This window comes from Aythya marila, assembly GCF_965140915.1.
Source record: "Aythya marila genome assembly, chromosome: 9".
Lineage (NCBI taxonomy): Eukaryota > Metazoa > Chordata > Aves > Anseriformes > Anatidae > Aythya > Aythya marila.
In genome coordinates, this window is record NC_139050.1 from 7,639,726 (window position 1) to 7,664,121 (window position 24,396).

General features: G+C 36.1%; 2 protein-coding genes across 4 annotated transcripts in view; both read left to right on the plus strand.

The window, feature by feature from the left end:
- The window catches only part of NMNAT3 (nicotinamide nucleotide adenylyltransferase 3), a 28,574-nt gene extending 26,017 nt beyond the window's left edge, over nucleotides 1–2,557 (plus strand). For all 3 annotated transcript variants that reach the window (XM_082767567.1, XM_082767565.1, XM_082767566.1), the window contains one exon: nucleotides 2,025–2,557. In XM_082767567.1, coding sequence (XP_082623693.1) covers nucleotides 2,025–2,434 — 410 coding nt within the window. In that variant the 3' untranslated portion in view covers nucleotides 2,435–2,557. The remainder of the gene's footprint in view (nucleotides 1–2,024) is intronic.
- Nucleotides 2,558–5,618: 3,061 nt separating this feature from the next.
- On the plus strand, nucleotides 5,619–23,084 carry RBP1 (retinol binding protein 1; the record flags this gene model as incomplete). Its single annotated transcript, XM_082767163.1, has 4 exons — nucleotides 5,619–5,691; nucleotides 6,301–6,479; nucleotides 19,587–19,688; nucleotides 22,948–23,084. The coding sequence occupies 4 exons, from the start codon at nucleotides 5,619–5,621 to the stop codon at nucleotides 22,999–23,001; spliced, it is 408 nt and encodes a 135-aa protein (XP_082623289.1). The 3' UTR covers nucleotides 23,002–23,084.
- Between the last annotated feature and the right edge of the window lie 1,312 nt (nucleotides 23,085–24,396).

Below are 24,396 nucleotides of genomic sequence, written 5' to 3' on the forward strand. Positions count from 1 at the left end.
GGTGAGACTATTTCAGCTTTCCTTGATGTAAAATTTCTCCTTTGGGTATTATTTTCTTTAGCTTTTTCAAGCTTTATGGCATTTTCTTTTTAAAAAAAAAAAAAAAAAAAAAAAAAAAAAAAAAAAAAAAAAAAAAGACAAGAAAGCAAATTTTTGATCTAGTCTTTCTTTCCTGTTAAAGTTTCTTAGTATAGAATCAATCAGTCACCAGCACAGGTTTCCCCTAAAATCAAAAACAAACTACAGCAAAAAGTGGGTGAAAAGAAGGACTGGCAAGAAACAGAACTCCTTGTCTAGGACATGGTGGCTGGATTTTTACTATTCATATTCTATTGGACAGCTAATCCCAAAGAACTTCCTGTTGGTGTGGACAGGAAGAAGTCTAGCAACCTGTTGCTACTTATTTTTCAGCCTTGAGCACTTTGTCAGACAGGGCAAAAATATGCACATGGCCCACCAGGAAGGAACTGAACAGCTTTTCCCCTTCATTTGTTCACTAGTATGCAATGGAATGGAGCACAGGGAAAAGATCGAGTGCCACTGAGAACACCAGATCAGAATATAGTTCCTTCCCTCTCTGAAAAATTTGTGTTGGTCAGTACAAACTCTCTAACAGGAGGCAACTGACACTTAGTTTTCCCTCCCAACACATCAGCCTTTCAACAAAACCAATGAGGAACTGATTAAAACTATTGAGTCAGGATTTTCTGTGAAGTTTAAGGGAAGGCTCTTCCATGTAATGGAAACTTTCACAAAGTTTGAGTTGGATTTAATGGTACAAAATTCCATACTATTTTTCTATTAGATGTATGTCTACTAAACTGTAAGATTCCTTTGTTGCTGACTGTCATAAAATTGTTTCAAATACGAAAATCAGGTCATTGTAGTATGCATTGCAAATAAAAAGGTTCATTAAGGAAAGGTATTGACAAATGATTGTGGTTTTATTAAACTTAGAATAACTTATTTGTGCTATCCATTTAGGATGTAAAAGAAAAGACTACTGGGTCCTTTTATTTGTTTTTTAGTGTCCAAACTGTAAGCATCAGAAACAGCTAAAACAAGCTTATTCTCAGAGACTCGATATTTTTCTGTTCTTGGTAGCTTGTAATGCTTACAATACCTTGGAAAAGTCTCAGGATAGCTCATACTTCTTTGCCTGTGTTCTGAAAATTTTGTCATTATGGTAGCATAAATTGTAGGTAGTCTTACTGAAAAAGTTAGATGAAAATCTGGAGCTGCCCTAACACCTGAGTTCAACATTTTTATTCAAAAGTAGCATCCCGATCAGTGTAAAATAGAGCAAGTCAGATAAAACTAGTGTATTACAGATGGCTTTGAAAGGACTTCCAGAATCATTAACATCTAATGTTTCTTAAAAGCTCCTCTCAGTCCCTCATATACTGTTCTGCTAGGATTTACTGTCCCTTTCGTTATTCACCAAGTATAGCTTCACATGCACTGTTTCTTTTCCTGCTTACAAGTGATAGTTGATTGTCTTCATTTCGCTTTGAATTGAATTCCCTGCACTTCAGGTCTCTTAGTTGCCTTACGCAAACAGCTTTGCTGTCACCTTTAAAATGTGTTTTTTTCCTGGAGTAATCCAGCGACAGCCATCCTTCATTAGGCCTTGCTAATTCTTAAATCCAGCTACTTCCTTTGTATTACTTCTCCTTAGCTTACCCTCTCCTTTCTCTCTGCACAACACTGCAAAAAACTAGAATTTGTTTGCCCGATTATTGATTGAGCTATGCTGATCAGAAACAAGCAACAATTTCCCTGCTTCAGACATGCCATAGCCTGAAATAAGGGTTATTGCACTTATCAGAAAATGGAGCACTGTAACGTTTGGATTATTTTAATTATTTGGATATTATACCATTACAGTTAGTGGAAGCTGCAGATCACTACTTAGCAAAGTGTCCTTGAAGGGCTGAAGACACATGCTTCTTATTGGCGCAGATCTGGGGATGTGTGGAGATGGATTTTTTTAATGAATCTCTCATTTATTTTTCTCTCTACAGTTCTACCAGAATTAAAGCTGCTTTGTGGGGCTGATTTTCTACAGACCTTTCAGACACCCAATCTGTGGAAGAAAGAGCATGTCAAAGAAATCGTGGAGAAGTTTGGGTTGGTCTGTATAAGCCGTGCTGGCTCTGATCCTGCTCGGTTTATCAGTGAATCAGAACTTTTAACTAAATTTCAGCACAATATCTTTCTGGTGAAAGAATGGATTCAGAATGAAATAAGTGCAACACAGATACGTTATGCTTTGTGCAGAGGATTAAGTGTAAAATATCTCGTCCCAGATTCTGTCATATCCTACATTGCACACCATAATATCTACACAGAAGAAAGTGAGCGGAAGAATGAAGGTGACTTGCTTCAGCCTCTTCGGTTGCATAACACAACAGTAAGCCCACTAAATGACTGATGCCTGTAGTGTGTGGAGAGGACAGACATTGCTTTTTTTTTTTTTCCATGTGAAATTTTGGAAAGATGTTTCCCCTAATAAGGGGAAAATACATCAGCCCAAAATTTCTTGAATTCATGTGGTGTTTTAAATTGATGTTTTCATTTGTGGCAGTGCTTTATCCAATCAGCACACTCAGCTGAATACATTAAAAATAGAAGAAATAAAATCTTAGCAATAAATAATAATCTCCAATAATACTTAAAGGTCAAATATCGTACTTTTCTGAACTGTAATTCTTTAATCCTACAGGCAGTTTAGAATGAAGATGCCTTACATTTCTGACACAGCAAAACTAAATGAGCCATAACTTTTTCTTACTTATATATATATCTTTTTACATATAAAAATGTGTATATATTAGTAAAATGTTTGTGTATATATCATATATATACACAAGTTATATATATATCATGTATATATGCAGTCTACAACTTCCTCGTAAGGGGTTGTCAAGAGGCAGGAGACCTTTTCTCCATTAACACTAGTGACAGGACCCGCGGGAACGGGGTTAAGCTGAGGCAGGGGAAATTTAGGCTGGACGTCAGGAGGGGGTTCTTCACAGAGAGGGTGGTTGCACACTGGAACAGGCTCCCCAGGGAAGTGGTCACTGCACCGAGCCTGTCTGAATTTAAGAAGAGATTGGACTGTGAACTTAGGCACATGGTCTGAACTTTTGGGTAGACCCGTGCGGTGTCGAGAGTTGGACTTGATGATCCTTAAGGGTCCCTTCCAACTCAGGATATTCTATGATTCTATGATTCTATATATAAAAAAACACTCCTAAGCTTATGACTTTCTGGACCCCTGAATAATTTTTGCTTCTGATGGGTACAAGTGGTGTTTTGGCAGTTAGGACAAGAGATAGAGTAGAGCCTTTTTTAATGCAAGTGCTTAAAAATGCATGCACAATTCATGTCAGTTGTAAATCTCCTGATTTACAAATGAAAGACAGTCCTTATCATCAAATGTAAAGTGTTTCTTTGCCTCTGTGATCCAGAATAAGTAATTCCAAGAGTAAGTAATTGCCCAAGCTGTGGAATAGATAACATATCCAAAAGAACTGGGTCATTAGCAGCTTTTTTGCTGTTGAAAAAGTGAGTTAATGTTGTCAGTCATATCATAAAGCGAATCAAAATGTAGTTGATATTCTCCATGGGTGAATTTATTTTCTTAATTAATCTTGTATTTTCTTGTTCCTTTGTCATGGTAGCAATGTAAAAGGAAAAAAATGTATTTTTGTTTTTCAGAGAACCCTAAAAAAAAAAAACTTTTTTCATGAGTAATACTAAAACATGTCCAATCTTTACTAGGCCAGAGAGCTGAGCTCAAATTTTTGTTGTATAAAAAATGTAAGTTATGTTGTCTTTTTTTTTACAGGTGTATTTACTTGTAAGTGATAGGAAAAGGTGGTATCATATAAGCAAGGAAGGAAAAAAAACAAACACTCTTCATTGCAGTTTGAATATAACACACTAAAGTTTCAATAAGTTGTTCTTTTCAGAACTGTTACTTAGACTAGGTGCATCTGTTTGTAAAGAAAACCATTAATTCAGCATAGTCCTCTGTATTGATGAACAAATAAAATGGAAAAGATACTGGTTTTGTGCCAAAATAGAGAAGTACTGTGATGATAACAGCATGGAGTTTAAACTGTACCATTTGAAAAGACATGAGGGAAAATATATTAAAATAGCTAAGAGGCTTTCTCAGTATTTGAGCACTAAGGCTAGCTTGACAAGTCTATTCTTTTTATGTTGATTGCCTATTTTTCTGATCCAATCTAGCTCACTTTTAACAGAAGACACCTTCAAAGAATATCAGGGGGATAGCTATTCTGTGAGCAACAACGAGCATGTGAAGGTTGCTATAAAAGCACTGCAGTATCTTTGATTTTCCTGTACTCAAGGAAGAGGAAGGAAAACAGCCAAAAACCTGACTTGAGGCTTTAGAAAGGTGTAGTTCCTTTTTTACTTCTTAAACAGATCTGCATAAAACCATGGTGTAGTAGAATACGCACTACTGCAACGGACTTTATGTTGAAAACTAGCTACTGGCTTGTCTGAAAGCAAATTACCGTTACGTCTTGTCACTGAGTGATTGCTAGCATTTGACACTTACTGTAGTGGCACTAACATGCAAATTATTTTTTGACATAAAAGCACACGTTTGACTCGGAAGGTTCCTGCTCTACAAATTACTAAAATGTAGGAGAGTTATTCTTTTGCACTGCCAGAATCAGGGATTGGAACTGCAAGGACCTTTGGTCTAGTGCATTAGAATTGTTTGGATGTTATCCCTTTGAAATAAAGAACTCCGCTCACGTAGTATAGTGCTGTACTGGGGGAGGGTGGAAACATGGGCATACACAGCTTACACAACATACACAACAGTGACATTAGGGAACTAAATTTGGCTGAAAAAGGCAAATAAGAAGTGAATCTGTGTTCCAGTGTTTAAATTAACTGAGAGCATGCACTGTGTTGTGATGCAGCATTTATTACGAACGGTGTTAACCACAGCTTCTTAATGCAAGATTCCACCTAACTGGCCTGTTTTGAGCCCTCAGCCGGCCCTACAGCTTCTATGGGTAGAATTAAGGAGCTTGTGGAACAAGTTAATGTCAGATACAGATTGCTTCCACTGAAAAGGTCTTATGATTGTTTTCCAAATAGAAGGTAGCATAAAATAGCTGGAACATAAGCAAGTAGGATGTGCCTAAAAAGAAAAAACAAAAATACACTGGTGCATACCCTCTGTGAGTTTAGGTAATAACTTAAACTAAAGCCATTTAAAAGATCTTACTTTTGAGTAGCTTGAAAAATGAAGAGTTAATATGGTTAAAATGGATCTCTAGATAATCAGTGGCCTTCCAGAAGCTATAAGGAAAGTGAATGTTTCATTCTGTTTATATCAAGTTATCGTGGTGTCATTAGAAATCTCAGAAGTTCAGCTTTGTGGAAGGATTTAAAGGCAACACTTCAACAATAATCGGATTAGAAGGACTTGCATAGCTACATGGTCTAAAAAAACAGATAAAAGAAACCAGAGTTCAAACTTGCCACAAAGAAAGGCAGTGAGCTGTGAGGTGCAGAATCAACACGCTGTTCTGAGTCTTTTATTTCAACAATTACCCAAAGTAGGGATGCCTGCAGATTTTAATGGTTACTGGAAAATGATCAGCAATGACAATTTTGAGGAGTATCTGAAAGCACTGGGTAAGCTTCCTTTCATGTTTCTTTGATAAATAATCAATAAATGCTACCTGTCTTAGTCCTGACATGAACCTATTTTTCTTTGTACAGTCATAAATCATTTTTGCGAGAAATATTTATTTTGGGAATACACTGTAAGAATTGCTGTATGCAAAATTGTCTTAAGCAGTCTTTACTTTTTAACATCTTGATGATTAATTTTACAGTGATTAAACTACATAGCTGAAAGAGGTAAGTGGCAGATTTCAAATTTCAAACCCAACCATAATCTTAAAGTTTCATGTGTGCTAAGGAGGCAATGATGTACTTGATGCAATTCTGCATGTTTACATTTGATGAAGCATGCAAAATGCTAATAGTTCTATAGAAATACTGATACCCTTAGTAACTGTGAAATACAAGTGGTGTTTTTTAGGGTTCCACATAATCAGCAAATCAAGACAAACTTATTTAAGCTAAAAGAATTAGGCTATGGATTTTTCCTTTTAAGCAATCTGGCCTGAAAGATCTGGATGTTTATTTATCCATGTTCATTTTAGTCCTCCCAAGAGCTACAAGCCTGCTTTTGTGGTAGACTTTTTCTGGATTAAAATAACTCTTTTTCTTTTTCAGATGTAAATGTTGCTGTAAGAAAAATAGCAAACTTGCTAAAACCTGACAAAGAAATCCTTCAGAATGGGGATCATATGATCATTAAAACGCTAAGCACTTTTAGAAACTACATCATGGAATTTGATGTAGGGAAGGAGTTTGAGGAGGATTTAGCTGGGGTGGATGATCGCAAATGCATGGTAAGCATTAGAACTGTAACAACTAACCAAAAAAAAAAAAAAAAAGACTATTAAGACTATTAATAATCCAAGGCCTTGCAAAGACAACATCTATAAGCCATTTTATGTGTCTGTTCCTAAAATTATTCCTGTGACTTTTTTCAATGAATTAATAGTAATTTCAATTAAATGTTACTCAATTACACAGGGGTATCTGTTGGACAGAAAGATATTTACATTTGAGTTTTCAGAATCTCTTGGTAGACTAATATTTTACAGTACAAGAACAGCTGCAGGTCTAGGTGCTCTTCCCCATGTGCAACAATGGCCAAGTGTTTAGAAACCTGCTGCTTTTCTTATTCTTGTTTTTGTGCTCCTTCCTTTCTGTGCGTATTTGGTAGAGCAGATGCGTTAATTAGCCTTCTGGAACAGATCTTTGTAGTCAATAAGCAAACACCAAGAACTCTGCCTTATGAGCTCTTTTTGCTTGCCAGAAAGATGGTGTTTTCTAACTTGTGACTTATAAATACCAATTAACAGAGAAAACTTGAGAATACAAAGTTCTTTAGGTGAATATGACTGGACTTTTTTTTTCCTGTTAGTTCAAGGGCATGATGCCTGCAATATCCCATGGTGAAGAAGTTGATAAGCACAAGAATTATTTCAGGAGAGACTAGAGGAGTAATTATATAAAATGGAATTAATAGGTTTCCATTCATAGATAGATACTGCCATTTACAAAGTACTGTTCTCCAGTGTTAGGGTATATACATTTACTTTTGCTCTGGTAATAGTAATGCAGGAAATGAAGGATCCCAAAGACCAGGAAAAAAAAAAAAAAAACAACCACTAATCAGCAAGCAAGGACCTCAGCTAACCCCTCTGTACTCCTTGTTAGAGAAGGTAGAAACACGATAGAGTACAGAATACAAAAGTCACAAATGGGAGAATCAAAGTATATTTGTGTAAAGGAAAGTGGCATAATGTCATAATGCATTTTTGATTACTGGAAAGCTCTTCACCAAGGTGATGTGGTCCAGATCCACCAGTTATGAGTCTAAGGAAAAATTTAGGTGGCTAAAGTACTGTCAAAGATAGCAATAGTTAGCAATGTTCAAGTCATCTACTGAAGTGCTAAAAATGTCTGAGTACTCCATGTTTAATTCAGTGAACTGCTGGTTTGTGTGAGTACAGAACTGTTTTCAGCTAAGCATTATCTATACTTAAATACCATTGAGCTCCAGACTAAAACATCCTCTGCTTGTCAGAATGAAGTAATTGTGCTAGCATATACCTGCAATGAGTTCTCATAAACTGTGTCAGGCAACTGGTGTGCTGAAAAAGCTGATTCAGAAGACATGAAAATGTGGCCCTTGACCAGCCATGCTTTTGAAATGCTGAACAAATACGGCACAACTTCTGGTTCACTGAAAAATATCCTTAACACTTCACTATTTATAACAGGTCAATATTAGCTACCCTATTTTGCTAAATTGAGTGATGGGGAAGAATTCAAAGTGTTGAATCAGAAAGAAGAATATAGAGACTATTCAAGTCACTAAAGCAGGTATTAGATTTGGGGTGGAACCCAGATCACCCTGATTTCAAGTGTTGCTTAAACAATTTGTCTATTGATTCTTTAGTGCAAAATCACTCAGCCTTGGAAAGAGGAGGTAGCTTCATCTTCTTGCCTTTTCAAAAAAAAAAAAAAAAAAAGTCATGCTAACTCTAACTGGTTGTTTCTTTGTTGAGAATGGCTTAGACATACAACTTCACTAAAGCTTTCAGAAGTCTTCAGTATCTCTTCTTGACCTCCCACATCATAAGTAGATACCAACTGCAGCCCTAAAACTAAGGTCACTCTTTGTGACTGTTGCCTTGTAGCAATGTATCATACTTTATAGTTCAATTTTCTGACTAAAGATTTATTTTCTTGGTGAAACTACAGCTTTTCCAAAGGAAAACAGTACAAGGAGCTGTTTTTTGGAAGCCACTTCAGTCCAAATCTGATAACTGTACCGTCAGGCCAGGCTTGCAGTTTGCAATGAAATAACTCCAACAGGCTGGAAGCCTTGTTAAGGAAGGGTCATGGAGGTGACGCAAGAGATACTGGAACACTCCCTGACTGGTGTTATGAGGAAAGCCACCATAAAAACAAAGGTTGAATGTGATTCTTAATGTTTCGTTTCTTCATCTATAGCTTGTGAAACTGCACACCATAAATGGCTTAATCATTAATACTCAGTCTGTCTAATGGGAGAGATTATGAATCATTTATCTATATTATGAACTGAGGAGACCACTGGGCAAGTTCTCTCCTTGCTGTCCTGCTGTTCTTCCAAGAAGCTCAACGCGTTAGAAGTACAAAGTAACATGGATAAGACAAATTACACATTAAACATTAGTTTTATAAAGCAGAGCAATCATCATGAGACTAGTAAAAATAACCTTAGAAATCATTCATGGATCATGTTTCTTTTAATGAAAAATATATTTTAAGAGTCATCTAACTAGAGTTAACATCAGTAAAAATAATATTAGCACAGTGAACACGTTGGATCTTGTTTGTAATTCACTGAAACTTTGTTCACCTTTCAGTTGTAAAATACACCTTTGAGTCTGTCAGGGTACAGTATAATTACAATAATTCCACGTCAATAGTCTATGATGAGTAAAGGCTAAAAACTTTTGCTGATTCTAATTTTAGAAGAAAGTTGAAGTTATGACAATAGGGATTAGTACTCCTGTGATGGTATGGGATTCCTCCTTGATTTCACTTTGGATTTTTTTTTTTCCTTATTGTAGTTGGTCACTGCTGGAAACCTCTGAACTTGGAACAGGGAGTTAATTCAGCTGGATAAACCTTAGCAGATTCAGTTGTTTTATTTTGTTTTTACCTTTAACTGTCACTTTTTTCTGACACTCATTTTTAGGTGATTCTGTTTTCTTAAGGGATATAAATAACATCAGTTGGTGATACCAGCTCCTTTACAGTTTTATTTCTCTAGGGAAGTGAAAATTTGCTTCTTTAGAACTTAGATTTTCTTTGTTTTGTAAAACCAAAGATTAGGATAGTTGACCATACAGGAGAGAGCACTAATGACAGCACAAGGTGCTGCCTAAAGGCAGTTGTTACTCCACGTGTACCGAGCACTATCAGTAGTGCGTGGAACATGCTGCCGCACAGCCTTGTCTCTTAGGAAATGCAGACAAGGTGTATCAATCCTGATGCTATCATACTTCTCCCAGAGCTTTTCCCTAGAGATTTTATCTCCTAGGTGGAAGTTAGAGTTTCTCTGTTTGGCACATTCATGAAAGATGTGTTTCTGCAAGTTTAATTGTTATACTTAAGGGTTGTTAAAACTTTTGGCAATTTGAACTACAAAGATAAAATAGAAGTTTGCTTACTGAAGAGCATCTTATGTTCTTTGCAGACATTACAAGGTGCAAATTACAATATTAATGTTCTGGCCTTCTTTCTACACATTGTATCACATTATTTCTCGTGTGATGTGATATTTGAATTGGACCATGTGCTAAAGTTTCCACTACTTCCAAGAGTATGGTTTTGGTTTTAACTGGTAGTATACATTAGGTGTTAGTGTACAAAGACAGAAATTTGAAGTTTATATGTAACTATGACTTAGGTATTGCCTGAAGTGAGTATTTCACTGTGCTATCTTCATTCTCAGTGGAATATCCAGCCCCATCATGAAATTTCCTCATTTTAAAGATATATTCCATAGTCTCTAGTTACAATTAATTTAGCAAGCATTTTAGCTATTACACTAATGATAAAAGCTTGTTTCAAGCATGTGAGCTTTACTGTGGAAAAATTTTGTTGTGCACCAAAGAAGCAAAAGCTTATTGAAACAATAATTAGTTGATATCTGTCTCTAAAAGCATGTCCCGTTCATCCTCAGATAATTTTATTTCCCTTTCTCACAGTCAGTAATAAACAGGGAAGCCGAGGAGATGCCTACGATGTAAAATATGTTAACAGTAAATGTAAGAATGGGGTAGGATCTGACATGAAACAGAAAAGTTAACTTTATGCACCTTCACAGCACATTTGTTTGGTATGTCAGTCAGAAGTAGGGTGTATGGGAGGTGGGGGGATTTGGAATTCACTTAACAGATCAATCATACTTGTTACCATGTGGAATAATTTCCTGAAAGTATATAGTCATTTAATGTTTAGACAGCCTCATAAGGATTGTCCACAGGCATCTGAGCAACCATTCTGCCAGTTGCACGTGCCATATCCTAGTGAAAGGTCTTACTTGAGGCAGGGTCTTTGAGGTTGATCATGGCTCTGTTTTAAACAATAAACATGCCTGATGTGAAACTGATTCCTGTCTAGTTTATATTCAGGGAAAACACAATAAAGTTTAGTTGTTCTGGGTATAATTTGATTTATACTGCTGCAAGGTCAGAATAAAGCCCTATTATAAAATTACATGGCTCATTAAACTTTTTTAACTGTTATTTAGGCAGGGTTCCTCTATTCCACAAATGGAATTCACAGCTGTTAATCTAGTTTAGAATAGGTATTGGAATGATTACTTTGCTGTCAAAAAAGCAATCACCAGTGATACTTAGAATTTCACTAGGGATCCTCAACAGGATGAGAAGACTCAAAATGAGTTGTCTTTCTAGTAAGATGCAAGATCAGCAGTGTATGTCTTTACTTGATCCTTCTGATTCAAATCCTTGGTTTCTTCACATCTTCAAATGTTTTCGTTTTCTTTTTAAAAATTACTTCAGTTTATGGATTTGGGTTTGTAAGTGTTTTCTCATATACTATATTGGAAGAAGCATTGTTCTAGAATGAGTATTGCTGGGAGATGTGTTTATGATTGGCTGTACTTATGTGTGTATATATATACACACTATTCTTCTCTCAAATCTACTGCTCCCTCTCTCTGCAGAAATGTAAATTCCCCAGTTGCTTCTTGAAATAATCTCTGACTTCTTGTGATTTTAATTCAAAGGAAGTAGTCTTCACGTAGTTTTGTGTTGATACTCCTGACCTTTTACAAACTACTGTCTCCAGGTAAGGAAGAATGGTTCTCCAGTCAACCAGAGAACAAAGTTCCACTCTTGGATCTGACTCTGCCTCTCTCACTCCCTGAGGCTCATTAATGAGATGCTATTCCCATTTTTCTTTTCTGTCTTGTTTTGTTGGTATTGTGTTTTTGTGGTGTTTTTTTTGTTTTGTTTTTGTTTTTCCCACATTACTTGGCCTTTTGGCAGTACTGCTTGTTATCTGTAAGTGATCTGTTCAGCACATTTACATAATGATGTCAGATGAGATCTCTAGAACATTTTGTCGTATGCATTAAGATATCGTTAACTTCAAAGCTTGTAGTCCGGGATTCATACCGAATACCTGAGGCTAACCAACAGTTTGAGCTAGTTACTCACAAAACAACGGCTAATGTTCTGAAAGTGTTGTGGGCAAGGAGGTTTTGGATGGGCATAGTATTTCAGCTTTGTGTGCATCCAGAAAAGTTCAGAGAATGATGAATGCAGTGTGTGCCATCACAAAGAATCAGGTGAAAACTGGAGAACCCAACTTATCAAATTGGATTTTGAATGACAAACCATTAGTGTTATGTACAATTGCATCTTGCTAAATTTACAGAGGGTAATTCAATTATACACATCAAATTAAACAGTGAATGTCTTAGAATTGATTCTGATCCTTGCACAAAGTGAATTGGATTTATTGTTTTGTAGTTTCTTCTGATGTAGGATATAAGCAAGTCATCCCATTTTTGTATGGATTCTTACAGTTTTATTTCAGTAAGAAAAAAGATTACCATTCCTAAGAAATAAAACTTGATGTACTACCCAGAATACTTATTCTACTCTTTCTCCCACATGTTGTCACCTGCGTAGCCTGGAGCCTGGCATATGTCTTCAGTCATTGCCTTCCGTCATTGTTCTTATGAGCAAGAATTCAAAATAACATTTAGAACAACAGTGTTCAACATTTTAAGACCCTGTGCTACAGCAGCTTACTCTTTGATCTAAAAGTTGTCATTACAATTCTGTTTGCTAGCAATGGAGATGGTGACAATCACAGAAGCAAAACACTGCTTATGCAAGAGTCCGATTTTTTTGACTACAGTGAACTTCAGTAAGCTTATCAGTCAGGTACGGAATGCCCGCAGTATAACCAGCTTGTCTTTCAGTAATGATCTGAGCAGGTTCAGAATGGCACAGGCATATTTCAGAGTCCTATAGCTACAGGTACCCGTTATGATATGTCATGCACCAGCCCCTCAAAGTAATGAGAAATGTGTTGTAGTGTGCCACCATCCTTTTCCTGTTAGCTAACTTCAGGAGATCTGTTGCTGCTTGGCTTAAAGCAGGAAGGATTAAATAGGAGGTTAGATTTATAGGTGCTTCTGCAGGGTTGAACTGAAGTTGTTATGGGAAGGAAAGATCTGGACAGTCTTTACCATCCTCCCCAGCTAAAGGATAGCGAAATATGTATAGCCTTTGTCCAACAATATCTTGAGATGATGTGCAGGAATCCTACCACTAATTTTTCTGTTGGTGAATGTTTGCTAGATATTTTCCTGTAGAAGAGACATAATTAGTCCACAGATTTTCTGTTTAGAGACTTGGTTCTTTGGGAAACACCACGTTGAACCCTTACTTCTGTTAGATCTTTTAAAACTATGGTAACTTCATATCTCTATTTTCAATACTACTAGAATAGGTTCTGTTAAATTTTGAAAAGAGCCTGGAGTGCGTGGAATGGTTATGAACAGAATAAGCAATCAGTAAGTTTCTTTCAATAGAATAAATTCCATGGCTAATAAGAAATGCTTCTGTAGTTTGTATGTGATTTTTTTCAGATGGCAATGCTGCTTTTTTAGCTGTTTATCTGTATCATCCTAAGCTGTTTTTATGTTAACAAGAAAATTTGATACCTTCTTAATATAATTAAAATAAGTTGAGAAGTAGTGAGATGTAGGCCGTTTATATTTTTGAATCAAATTTTAAGATCATATATATTTTCAAAGGATTTATACTTTACAACCAATTGACCATGTAAATTGATAATGTGTTGTGAAAATTAGCAGTGTTTCCATTTGTGTTCTTAACTATGATAGTGACCTCATAGGAAGCCATTTATTTTTTTCCGGTATAGCGCTACCTTGTTCTCAGATACGGTATCTCAGAGCCCAAACACTATCAAGAATCAGGACAGTTCAAAAAAATACAAGAAATAAAACCATCAAACATTACTGGGCTACTAGGAAAGATGAAGAGGCCTTTTCCTAATGGATTCCTAATCAATTTCCTAATTGATTCTCATTTTTTCAGTGCCTGATACATTTCCATGTATCTTCCAGGATTTTTCATTCAAGGTCTGTAGTGTGGTAGCTCACGCATTAACAGAGCTGTTACCATAGCACATGTAGGGAGCAAAGAAAGTACCTAATTTACGGAGATTTGCTTCAAAAGTTTGTAAAAACAATGAACAGCTGAAGTAAACATAAATTAGAAAGTCTACTTTGAAAAAGTAATTATAAGAAAACGGGGGGCTTCTTTAAATAGACTTACAAAGTAGACTGAATGTCTTAATGGTAAGTTTACTTTTTCAGCTCTGGAATGTCTAAACTTTTCTGGGTAGATAATCTTGTTTAACTTAGGTTTCATTGAAAAATTACCTATATTTTTCATTCCCTCATTTGATTTTCTGCATGTTCCCAGTATTCCTGGATCTGACTTTTTTTTAGAAATAAACTTATTTACCTAATTTCAATTATGGAATTGGAAGAGAAATAGAAAAATATTAGTGTATCAAGTATTTTTTTGCTTGAATCTGCTCTTTTCTCAATAGTTTAACAATCTGTCAACAAGCTGCAGATACAGACTTGATGTGATAAAAGGACTTACAGGCTGGAGAGATGACAAACTGAACATGTTTGTAGCCCTCCCGTTAGCAGTGTGCAGCATGCCTCTGACACAGAAAGTAACAGGTAGCGACTATGACCTTACTGAATGCACTTTCACCATTATATTTTTTTGTTTGTGTTACCAACATTTTATTCCATCAGCACTTCAGTTGATGAAAAATTCCCCCTGAAAACTACTTATCAGATGTTTTTATATCGCTTCGATACTTAGTTGAGATGTAAATACTTTATCTTGAGCATCTAATAAATATCTAGTTGGATACATAGCTATGTTTGACCAAAAATACTAGAGTATTTCCTTTGGTGTTATCTAAAAGCATACTACAGGGCACAGCTTGAACTGGATTTTCCTGTGTCATCTGACCTAAACAACTTCTTTTCATTGTTTGATCTTTCTTAAATCATAATTGCAGTTGTAAATGACTAGTTATTCTCATAAACACAGAATTACTGGATTGAGAAGGAAAATGACCTGTGTCATGCAGTTGTAGGGCACTGCGGTCATTTGCTGCACCATAATATAGAGACAGCACTGTGAAGGGAAGTAGAAGAAAAATAGAACTTGTACAGCTGTGTTTCTCCTGAAGATAGAAAATCAATAACACATCTTTGGTGAAGGGTGGTAGCTGCAATTCATATTTGTAAATGCAGTGTGTCAAAAATCTATATAGCATCAGCAAAAATATGCTCGTGGACTACTTATAAAAATATTATAGTTCATTCATCTGTAAAATGCATTAGGTATCTTCAGCTGTATAGTGCACAACACCAACAAGTACGTTAGGAACAGCTAACATGGGAATGAGAAACATTGTGCAGCGCCAGCATCAGATGTTCTTGCAATTAGACCTAACTGGGAAGTGCAGAGTTTTCTGATAAATTAGTTTGTTTTATGAGTATTTCAGTAAATTACAAGAGTCAATATCTCTGTCTGTGGGTCAATATGATTTACCACTAGAAGCTGAAAGTAATATCTACTGTAATTCTGCAAGACTTCACTACTGTTACTGCAACTAGAGAAAATGCAAATACATACTTGATAGATTTGTTTTATTTTTTCTAAATATTTCATTTAATAAATCTCTGTCTCATAATTGAAAACAGTAATGAGAGTACTTTAATTTTCATTTATTCTACTTTTTATTTCAAGGACTACAGTGTTGTAACTGAAATCTTCATAAATCACTAACAGAAGTATGTGAGCGGCCAGGTAATAAAAGAAAAATACCTAAGTGCACAAAAATAGTGTAAAACCATATAAATCATATCATAAAACTAAAGAAAATTTAAATATTTACTGTATTCTCAGGCTTCAAAGATGATAATATAATTAGTGAATTAAGTATAATTCTTTTTTTTGTAAAGTAATCTGTCTCTACCTAGCTGTGCTTAGGCAGAAAAACCATCAGTCTTTGGGACCACTGGTATGATATTGGCCTCTTCCAATAGAGACTTAACTACAATTTTTAATCCAGTGGAGCCTCATCAGATAATTGCCTTGGTTTGTCATCCTCACCTCCCAGATAAGCCCCATTATTATACCTCAAGAGTATGTAACCAAGTACATAATCCCAAAGAGGTGCAGTATTGTTGGTTAGAATTTTTGAGACAAGTTAAATTGAGGCAAGGCTAACTTTATCTCCTGTTAACTTTCCTTGTGTTCCTTCAGTACTTTTTATCACACTGTCCACTAATCACATTAATCACCATTTTCTGGTGAAGTTGTCTACAGAATTACATCTATTTCACTTAGTGTGTATTCGTCTTAAGTTTTAAGTTTGATCAGGCAGTAAGAGACTCAAGAACATGCGTAAGAAACCCTTGATCAATATTCTCCTTTAATTACTGCATGGTGCTAGTGTTCATGTAGCTCAGTGAAATGATGCACAGACTAATGACACATGATACATTTCTAACACTCTCTTTCACACTGTCCATCTTTTGGAAATGCAAGGGAAAAGATCAGTCTGGAAGAATAAAGCTTTTAAAAAATATATCAGCACAGTACAGTTCTTCAAGGCAGATGTTATATCTAAGGGAATTCAAGCACTCCCTGTTGGGAGATTTTGATTGCCTACAGTATCTCCCCACCATTTTTTTTCTCTTCCAGACATATTTTTTTTTTCTTTGTTGCCCATATACTGTCATTAGGTTAACACAAAAATGTAAGGGGTTTTCCTGGAGAAAGTGGAAAATGGTGGGGAAGACATAAATAGTTCATTTTCTCACTTAAGGTATGGAGTATCTGGGTTCATCTGGGTATAAACCCAGAAAATATCCTACATTTTTTGAAGCTACAGTATTTCTCCCAGTCAGTAGTCACTGAACTGATATTCTGTATTCACAAGGAAAGGAGAGTTTATACACCAAATGGTAAAATCTAAATCATTGCTCTTACGTACAATAAAAGGGCCAATATTTACCAAAAGTTGCCCTACAATGGTATTTTTAGAATGTTGTTATTATGTTCTGACTCAAATATTTGGAAATGCTGTAAGGCAAGCTTTGTTGTATCTTGGCTGTTTGTAAAGAGTGGGCTATTGGCCGCACATACACCAGCTGTAACAATTCCATCCTCTGTGTGTCTCTGTAGAGATATTTGGAATTGAAGAGCGTATTGTTCTCTTTGATTTGAGGTAAAAGTGGAACTTCTGTCTTTTGTATTATTTGGGTCTTTTGTTATTTCCGACTTCAGAGTTTGATCTAAAGAAAGAAAAGATAAAAATACTACTGATTAATCTTACTGTCGTAAAACGGTTGTTTTTGCTAACAAAGAGAAAATGTTGTGTTCTCTAGCACTACTTTCTGTCCTTTATAACCTTCATAGCAAAAGAGCCACATACAAAAATCAGAAGCTGTATGGTTTACTCACATCCCTTCAGTATTTATATGCCTGAAAGGGAGGGCAAAGGATGACAACTGGGAATTCTGATAAAACAGCTTGGTTAACAGTCTGTGATATTTTACTTTTCATGACTGTCACCAAGTCACCAAAAGCGATATCTAATCTTGATTGAAAAAACAAAATGCAAGAGAAAAAAATTGTTGTTTCCTGAGATGAAACAATTTTTAAAGCCCTTAGAGGCTGAAAAAGTTAACATTTTTTTGTGTTGCTACAAACGTTTCTCTATTGCCCCCAAGTGTACTAAGCTAGTGAAGTATTATCAGGACTAGTAACTTCCAGAGCTAACTTTGCATGTTAGTAGTGTTAATAAAGTTCTTATTTTATCATTGTATATTGCCTGTGAATTCACGTATAAACCTATGAAATAAAACTTTACAGGTAATCTAATGACTCAGCTATGCTGAGCTAGTACTCAAGGGATAGAAATAAGTACTGGTACTAAGCAAAGCTACACATACAACTGATTTATTCCACGGTATCCCTTTTGTCTGATCACTGGAAGAAATAATCTTCACTTTCTGATATAGTAGTGATGCTGAGAATCATCAGAAAGTCTAAGATGTTAACTAGTGTTATTTGTTCCCCTCCACTTTCCAAATGGGCATGCATAAAATCAAAACAGATATGGAAAAGGATATAAACTATGGCGATCACAATAACTCTCTTAAATACAGCTTTGCCACAATGTGTTGTCCCTTCCTGCGTGAGCATTTTAAACATTAAAAGAAAACATTTAAAAAAAAAATGCTATCTACTACTAGGTTTAAATACATTATTTTACAGGAGAGACAGAACAACTTGGCAATGCATTCTACAAATGAGAGATTTTTAGCAAGGACAAAAAAGTCTGTCTTTAAGAAACCCCGTGTGGTGCAAACAGACTGTATAGGAGTACTAATAATGCCTTGCTTATGATCATCTATGCTGGCACTCTTTCTAGTGGTTCATTTTCCATACTTGTTTAGTCTAAAGCTTCCCATGGGTGGGGACTGCTGGCTGTACTCATTTATAGATGGTGGCTCTCGTGGTTATCATTTAAGAATTAATTGTTTGTGACATACACAAATTTAATAAATAGCATTGCGCAGTTCTTGAATGCTGAACTTGTAATTCCCAGAATAACAAATGTAGACTGACTTCTCTTAAAAATCAAACAGGATATCTTGTCTCCATATTTGACTACTTATACAGGTACTGGCTTGAAGACTTTAACAAGGTAGACAGTAATTCTGTAGTTAGTCCTCAGATTCACTTCACACAAGCTGATTTAAAAGCAGTGTGCTAATATTGATGCTCAACTATCCTAAGCTTTTGCAGCACCAGAACTGCATTACAAATTGCCACTGCTCTTGTCTTCACTTCTTAAAAAAAAAAAAAAAAAAAAAAAAAAATTACAAAATATTGTTCTCTTTAATTTAAGGAGGGGTGAAATCAAATCGTTAGTAAGTACTAACCGCAGCAACAAGCTGAAAGATGCACCCTCATACATTCCAGTATTTTTATTAATCAATAACTCAGGGCAGCACAGGTGTTCACAAAAGTGCTGTGATGAATCCTGCAACATCTTACTCTTATTCTGCCAAACCTGGCTCAAGTAGTTCTCCAGCTACTGTTAGGCAAAGCAGGATGATGGCAAAGTTATCAATTTACTGATACTTCCAAATCACTCTGCTCTATCATGGATGACAAATTTAGACATGGGGGGGGGGGGGAAACATATGTATATATGTGTGTATATATATATATATACACATACATATATAAAAATATATGTATATATACATATGCATATATGCATATATTAAAGAAAAACAAAAAAACGCAGTAAAAGCCTTTCACGTGCATCCCTAGCTGCCAGTATGTGGGAATTATGTTTGGGTAGGGCAGCTGGACAATCCTTTGTATGGTGGAAAGAAACTGAATCTCAGGTTTTTAGCTCCTCTTACAAATACCGCTGCACATCCCTTTTGATGTTGTGTTTGTTAGCAAGGAGAAAGGAGTGCACTTTCACACAATGATTTTTATGGTTGTTTTTTTTTGTTTGTTTTTTTTCTTACAGTTAAACAGTTTATCTCACCCTTCTGAGTTTTGACAGGCAGTTGCACAACAACTTGCCATTTAAGCTCATATCTTTTATAATTATCTTAATTATTATAATGCTCTGCAATTATTCTTATGAAATTCATTAATCTTTTATTATAACGTAGAGTAGGTTTTCTTTAAGCAAACTAATCATAATATCAGGAAATGCTACAGCAGCACTGAACATGCCTGTTTTGTTAGACCACAGTATCCTGGGAGGGAGATAAGCTTCTCTGCGTACAGAAAGGAGAAAAAGAAGATCGTGGCTGGACTCAGTGGATTGAAGGAGATGAAATGCACCTGGTAAGATCGTGTAATAGGTTTCAAACACCATCCTATTATTTATTCAAATGGCTAGATGTAATGCAGCAAGCTGTGTGCTATATTATCTTGTCTTTTTTTGACATAATTAAGTTGTTGCTGCATTTGACTTCTTTCTAAAGCAATCGTTTCATTTGGCACCATTATTCTTCTATGTTCCTTACAGAGATTGCCTCATTTCAGTGTAGTACTCTTTCTGTGTTAACTGTCTGTCTGAACAGAGCAGTTTGAAATGTTTACACTGAGGAAGACATTTATTGTACATTTTATAAAATACACAGTATGGGAACTTGTGAAAGTACACATCCAACAGTAAGCCATAAGGGGGAAATATACCATTGTTCTTCTAAAATAATTACAGGCTAGACTGTATTATAGCCTAGAGAACTAAAACAGCAATTAAGTTTTCTAACATGTCATGTTCTCTCAGATCACCATTTCTATCTTTTCTAAGTTATCAGGATTTGAAAGAAGACTTCTATTCTTTTCTTACACAGCTCTTCATAGTATCCTCGCTCTCTCATCAGTGTGGGTAAAATGAACTCTTCCTGCTGAGATAATAAAATCCAACTTCAATTTCATTCCACTGATCAGTACTATTAGCACACAGCATTTAAAATGAATGTTCTCTTTTTCAAATCAGTAATGGAGTTATAAATGAATCTTTGTGAAAGTTCCCAAAGCCCCTTATTACTACACACAAGTTTCAGGAAGTACTGGAAGTCCCAGAAAACAGTTTGGAAAATGAATGTATGTGATAGACCTTGCCATCTGATATAATGCAGGTAAATAGGGAAGTAACTTTACAGCTGCAGTCATGATCTCAATGAAAGCAGAGGTGAACCTCTGAAAAGGAGACTCCAAAATTTTCTGTGTATATGCATTCCCTCTTGTCTGCACACAAACAGGCTACAGTAGTTGCACACCGCCTCCCAAACTCACAACAGTCGGGGCTGTGACCGCAGGCAGCTGCCCTTCCAGGTTCTCTGTTGGCACAGGGGTTGTAATTAGCCCCACGCTGTCTGGCCTTGAAGCTCAACTTACTCCCTGCAGCACTCAACTCACATGAAGCGATGGCACTAGTTGCTCTTAGATTTTTTTTTTTGGCTTCCGTTTTGGCAAATCCTAGTCCCTGTCCCTTGACAGCTCTGCACTCATTCTCTCTTCCCACTCGCTGCCCCCAACACCAATTTCTTTCGCCCAGATTTCTGTATCCTTACTCTGATTCATGCTTTAGCCATGCAGCCTGGCCGTGGACCTCCAGGCCAGACTCCTTTCTATGCCTGAACCTGTCAGGGGGGTTATTTTAGAAGTCATAAAATGAGATTCCATTGCTCACACATTGTTGTCTAGTGCCCTGAGGTACCCTGAGGTTACCTGACAGATCTGAGGCTGCTGCTTCAGAAGGCTGTGGAGAATTCTGTCTCATACCTGCCAGCTTACATGGGCATCACTGCACTAATTGGCACTTGTACAATTTACCATGATCTGTCTGTACACAGAAGTCAGTACAAAGTTCCTTCATGCAAGGGAAGTACCCAAGTATTTTAGAGACTAGTTCCCAATATTTCAATGTTATCACTTTTTATGTTTCATGAACTTCAAAAATGTCCTCTTTATTCCTCTGAATTCTCATTAGTGTAACTTTGTCCATTAAACATTAAGTAAAAGAGTCCCGTTTAGTATCTTATTTTTGACCAGCTAAGATTACTAGGTCCTGTACTCTTGAGAGTACTTTGGTACAATGGACAGTTACCTCTAAAAAATTGATACTTCGATAGTTTTATGATCCTATTGAACTTTACACAACGAGCCAAGTGTTAATTTAATTCCTTCCATGGTTCTGTAGAAAGCAGTACCACATCCTTTAGTAGTTTATCGCCTCCTATTTTCACCATTTCATTCTATGGTCTGTACTTTGTGTAGTTCTTTTTCCTCTTTAGATTCTGTTTTATGTGAGTGACTTATTTGACCATTCTCAATTTCCTTTTGAGTTTTATTGCCATTTTCTATTGTATTGATTGCTTCTGCTCTGTAGGTTTTTATCACTGTCAGCAGATCTCTTAGCACTTACAGCACACTCTTTCTTCTGGGTTACCTATATATAAAGTGAACAAAACAGGTCCCAGCTAAAATCACTGCATCAGTCTGCTTGTTTCATCAATTCACCATGAAGCACCTTCTCTTGCTGCAGGCTAGCAACATATGCCAATAAGGTTATTGATCCAGTGTAAGTTCTTCTTAATAAGTCATTTTATCAAAGTCCCCCATAAGAAAATGGGCATAACTTTCCAGTTAACTTTGCTCCCCATTTCCTCAAAATATTCTGACAGCTTAATTAAAAGTCTTATCTTGAAATATGAAGCGCTACCCTACTTCTAGGTCACACATAATCTTTGTCTTTATGTCCCTTAGGAAGCCCCACCCATTTTCTTTTTCTAGCAAAACCAGTCAACACCTCCACAAATCCCCACAAAGATTGTGTGCAACTCTCAGGTCTAACTTCAACAGTTTCAGTAATACAGAAAATTAAACTGCATCTTCAGCAAGGCTAGGTGGACAACAGTAAGCCTCGCAAATCAATGCCCAAGACACAAACATCAATGTATCTGCTTATGTGCAAGTAACTATGACCTGATGATTAGCAAGTAGAGATTTTTTAAAAACCTATTGTGGAACACAAAAGACAAGTGGAAAGCATTAGGCATCCAGTATGGCCAAGGTCAGTCAAAACTCACTGCCATGCTGGGATTTATAGACCTAGCTCAACTCTTACGTATACAATTACACGTCCTTTCCTAGCTTTGACTGCCCTGTTGCTAGACTGTGCTTTCAGCTGTTCTCTAGTTTTGTAGGTTTGAACTACCAATCATCAACATACAGAATTCGTTATTCAAATCCATCCCCAAATAACTTGTTCATGTGTCTAAAATACAGAACGCTCATTTCAAAGACTTAAGCAGTTGCACACACAAATAGTGAATAATGCACCAGGAACACATATGGCCCTTTAAATTCTGGGATCCCAAAATAACTTCTTATTCCACCTTTCTCCAGAAAGTAAACCCAAACCTGCTAGTTTCTTTTATGATTAAAAAATAGGCTAAAATATGTACAAGCTATACAATCTAGTTTGATAAGAAATTGCATACTCAAGCTGGACATATATGTGAATTTATAATGCATGTCCTATGTAAAAGTTGTTGTGTTTGTTTTTTTTTAAATTATTTTCTCTTCCTAGGAAATAAGAGTGTGTGGAGTCAAGTGTAAGCAGGTCTTTAAGAAGGTACAGTGAGCCTACGGCTGATACAGAAATGAAGAACAGTAGAATTTACAGACTTGCCACCAAATTTCCAAGCACAAGTAATGACCGTCAATGACAAGAGAGTAAACACAGAGATGAAGCTTACATTAGAACAGTATAGTTGGAATAAAATATTTTTAACAAATTATTTTAAAGAAGTAATTGAAAATAAAACCCATTAAAGTTTTTGAAAGTTTTAAATGGGTGTGCACTGTAATTCTTGACGACACCAAAATGGAGGCTGTTTGGTATACAGCAAGATACTTGTGAGCACATGCTTTACTCATAATGGAAATCACCCTTCCGTAGCTTTAGCAAGGGACCTTAAGGTAGTCTTGTTTTCAGGTAATGAATTGTTGTAGGAAAGTGAAAAAAGTGCAGTATGTGGCTTATGGGAAACCCTGATTTCACTGAGGTCAGTGAGAATTTTAGCATCAGCTCCATTGGAACAATACTTCACTGAAAGTATTCTACCAAAAATGAAGGTCTGATTTCCCAAATTAAGTAAAGATATGGATCAGCAGTCTAGAAAAATAGCACTTAAAGAACCATGGCCAAGGGGCAATTGCTTTCTAAATGCTTTAGCCAATGTCTGTCCATTCTTTTTTTTTTTTTTTCTTTTTTTTTTTAATTTATTTATTTACTTTTCCATTCTGAAGAAACAAATAGTAAGATCACTGTTAGAAACTATATAATTGTACATGTGCCAAACAAAAGGTATGACTAGCATTGCTTTCTATGGTATCATTTGCAAATTTTATTAGGACACATCATTGTGTTCATGTTCTTATGCAGCATATATGTATAGCAAAGCATTGGCCTAGCAGTTTCTACCACTGACTTAGTCACTATAAACATTCATAGTGATTTATAAACCAAAGTTGTATTTTCAGACTGTCAATACACTGGATATACAGCTAGCACCAGCACCTCACATCACGTTCAAAAAGACTCAAGGATGCAGGATGCCTGATGGATCAGACCTTTAGCAGAAGTCACACTGTTAAAAGTGTGTCCTACAACAACTGTTATTAGACATTTTCAAAGACTTGATCAGTGGGGAAGTTGCTATGGCAGTGTCCAAGATGTTCCGAAGTGCTGCAACCCCTGGACATAGTATTGCTTTGGCCTGCTTTGGGAGCCCAGTGCTAAGACTTGAGAGAAATTTTAGACATTCATCGCATAAATGTGAACAAGTTATGACATTCTCTACTAACCAGAGACAGCTCTAAAATATGCAGTATTATTAAACTTGTTCAGAAATGTTACCAGTCTGATCTAACAAATGAAGAAACGGAGGTCCAGAACCATTTGTTTTAAACTAAGAATTTAGTACAGTGGAGGTGATAAACTTTCTGAACTATGGTATTTCAACTGTACTCTATA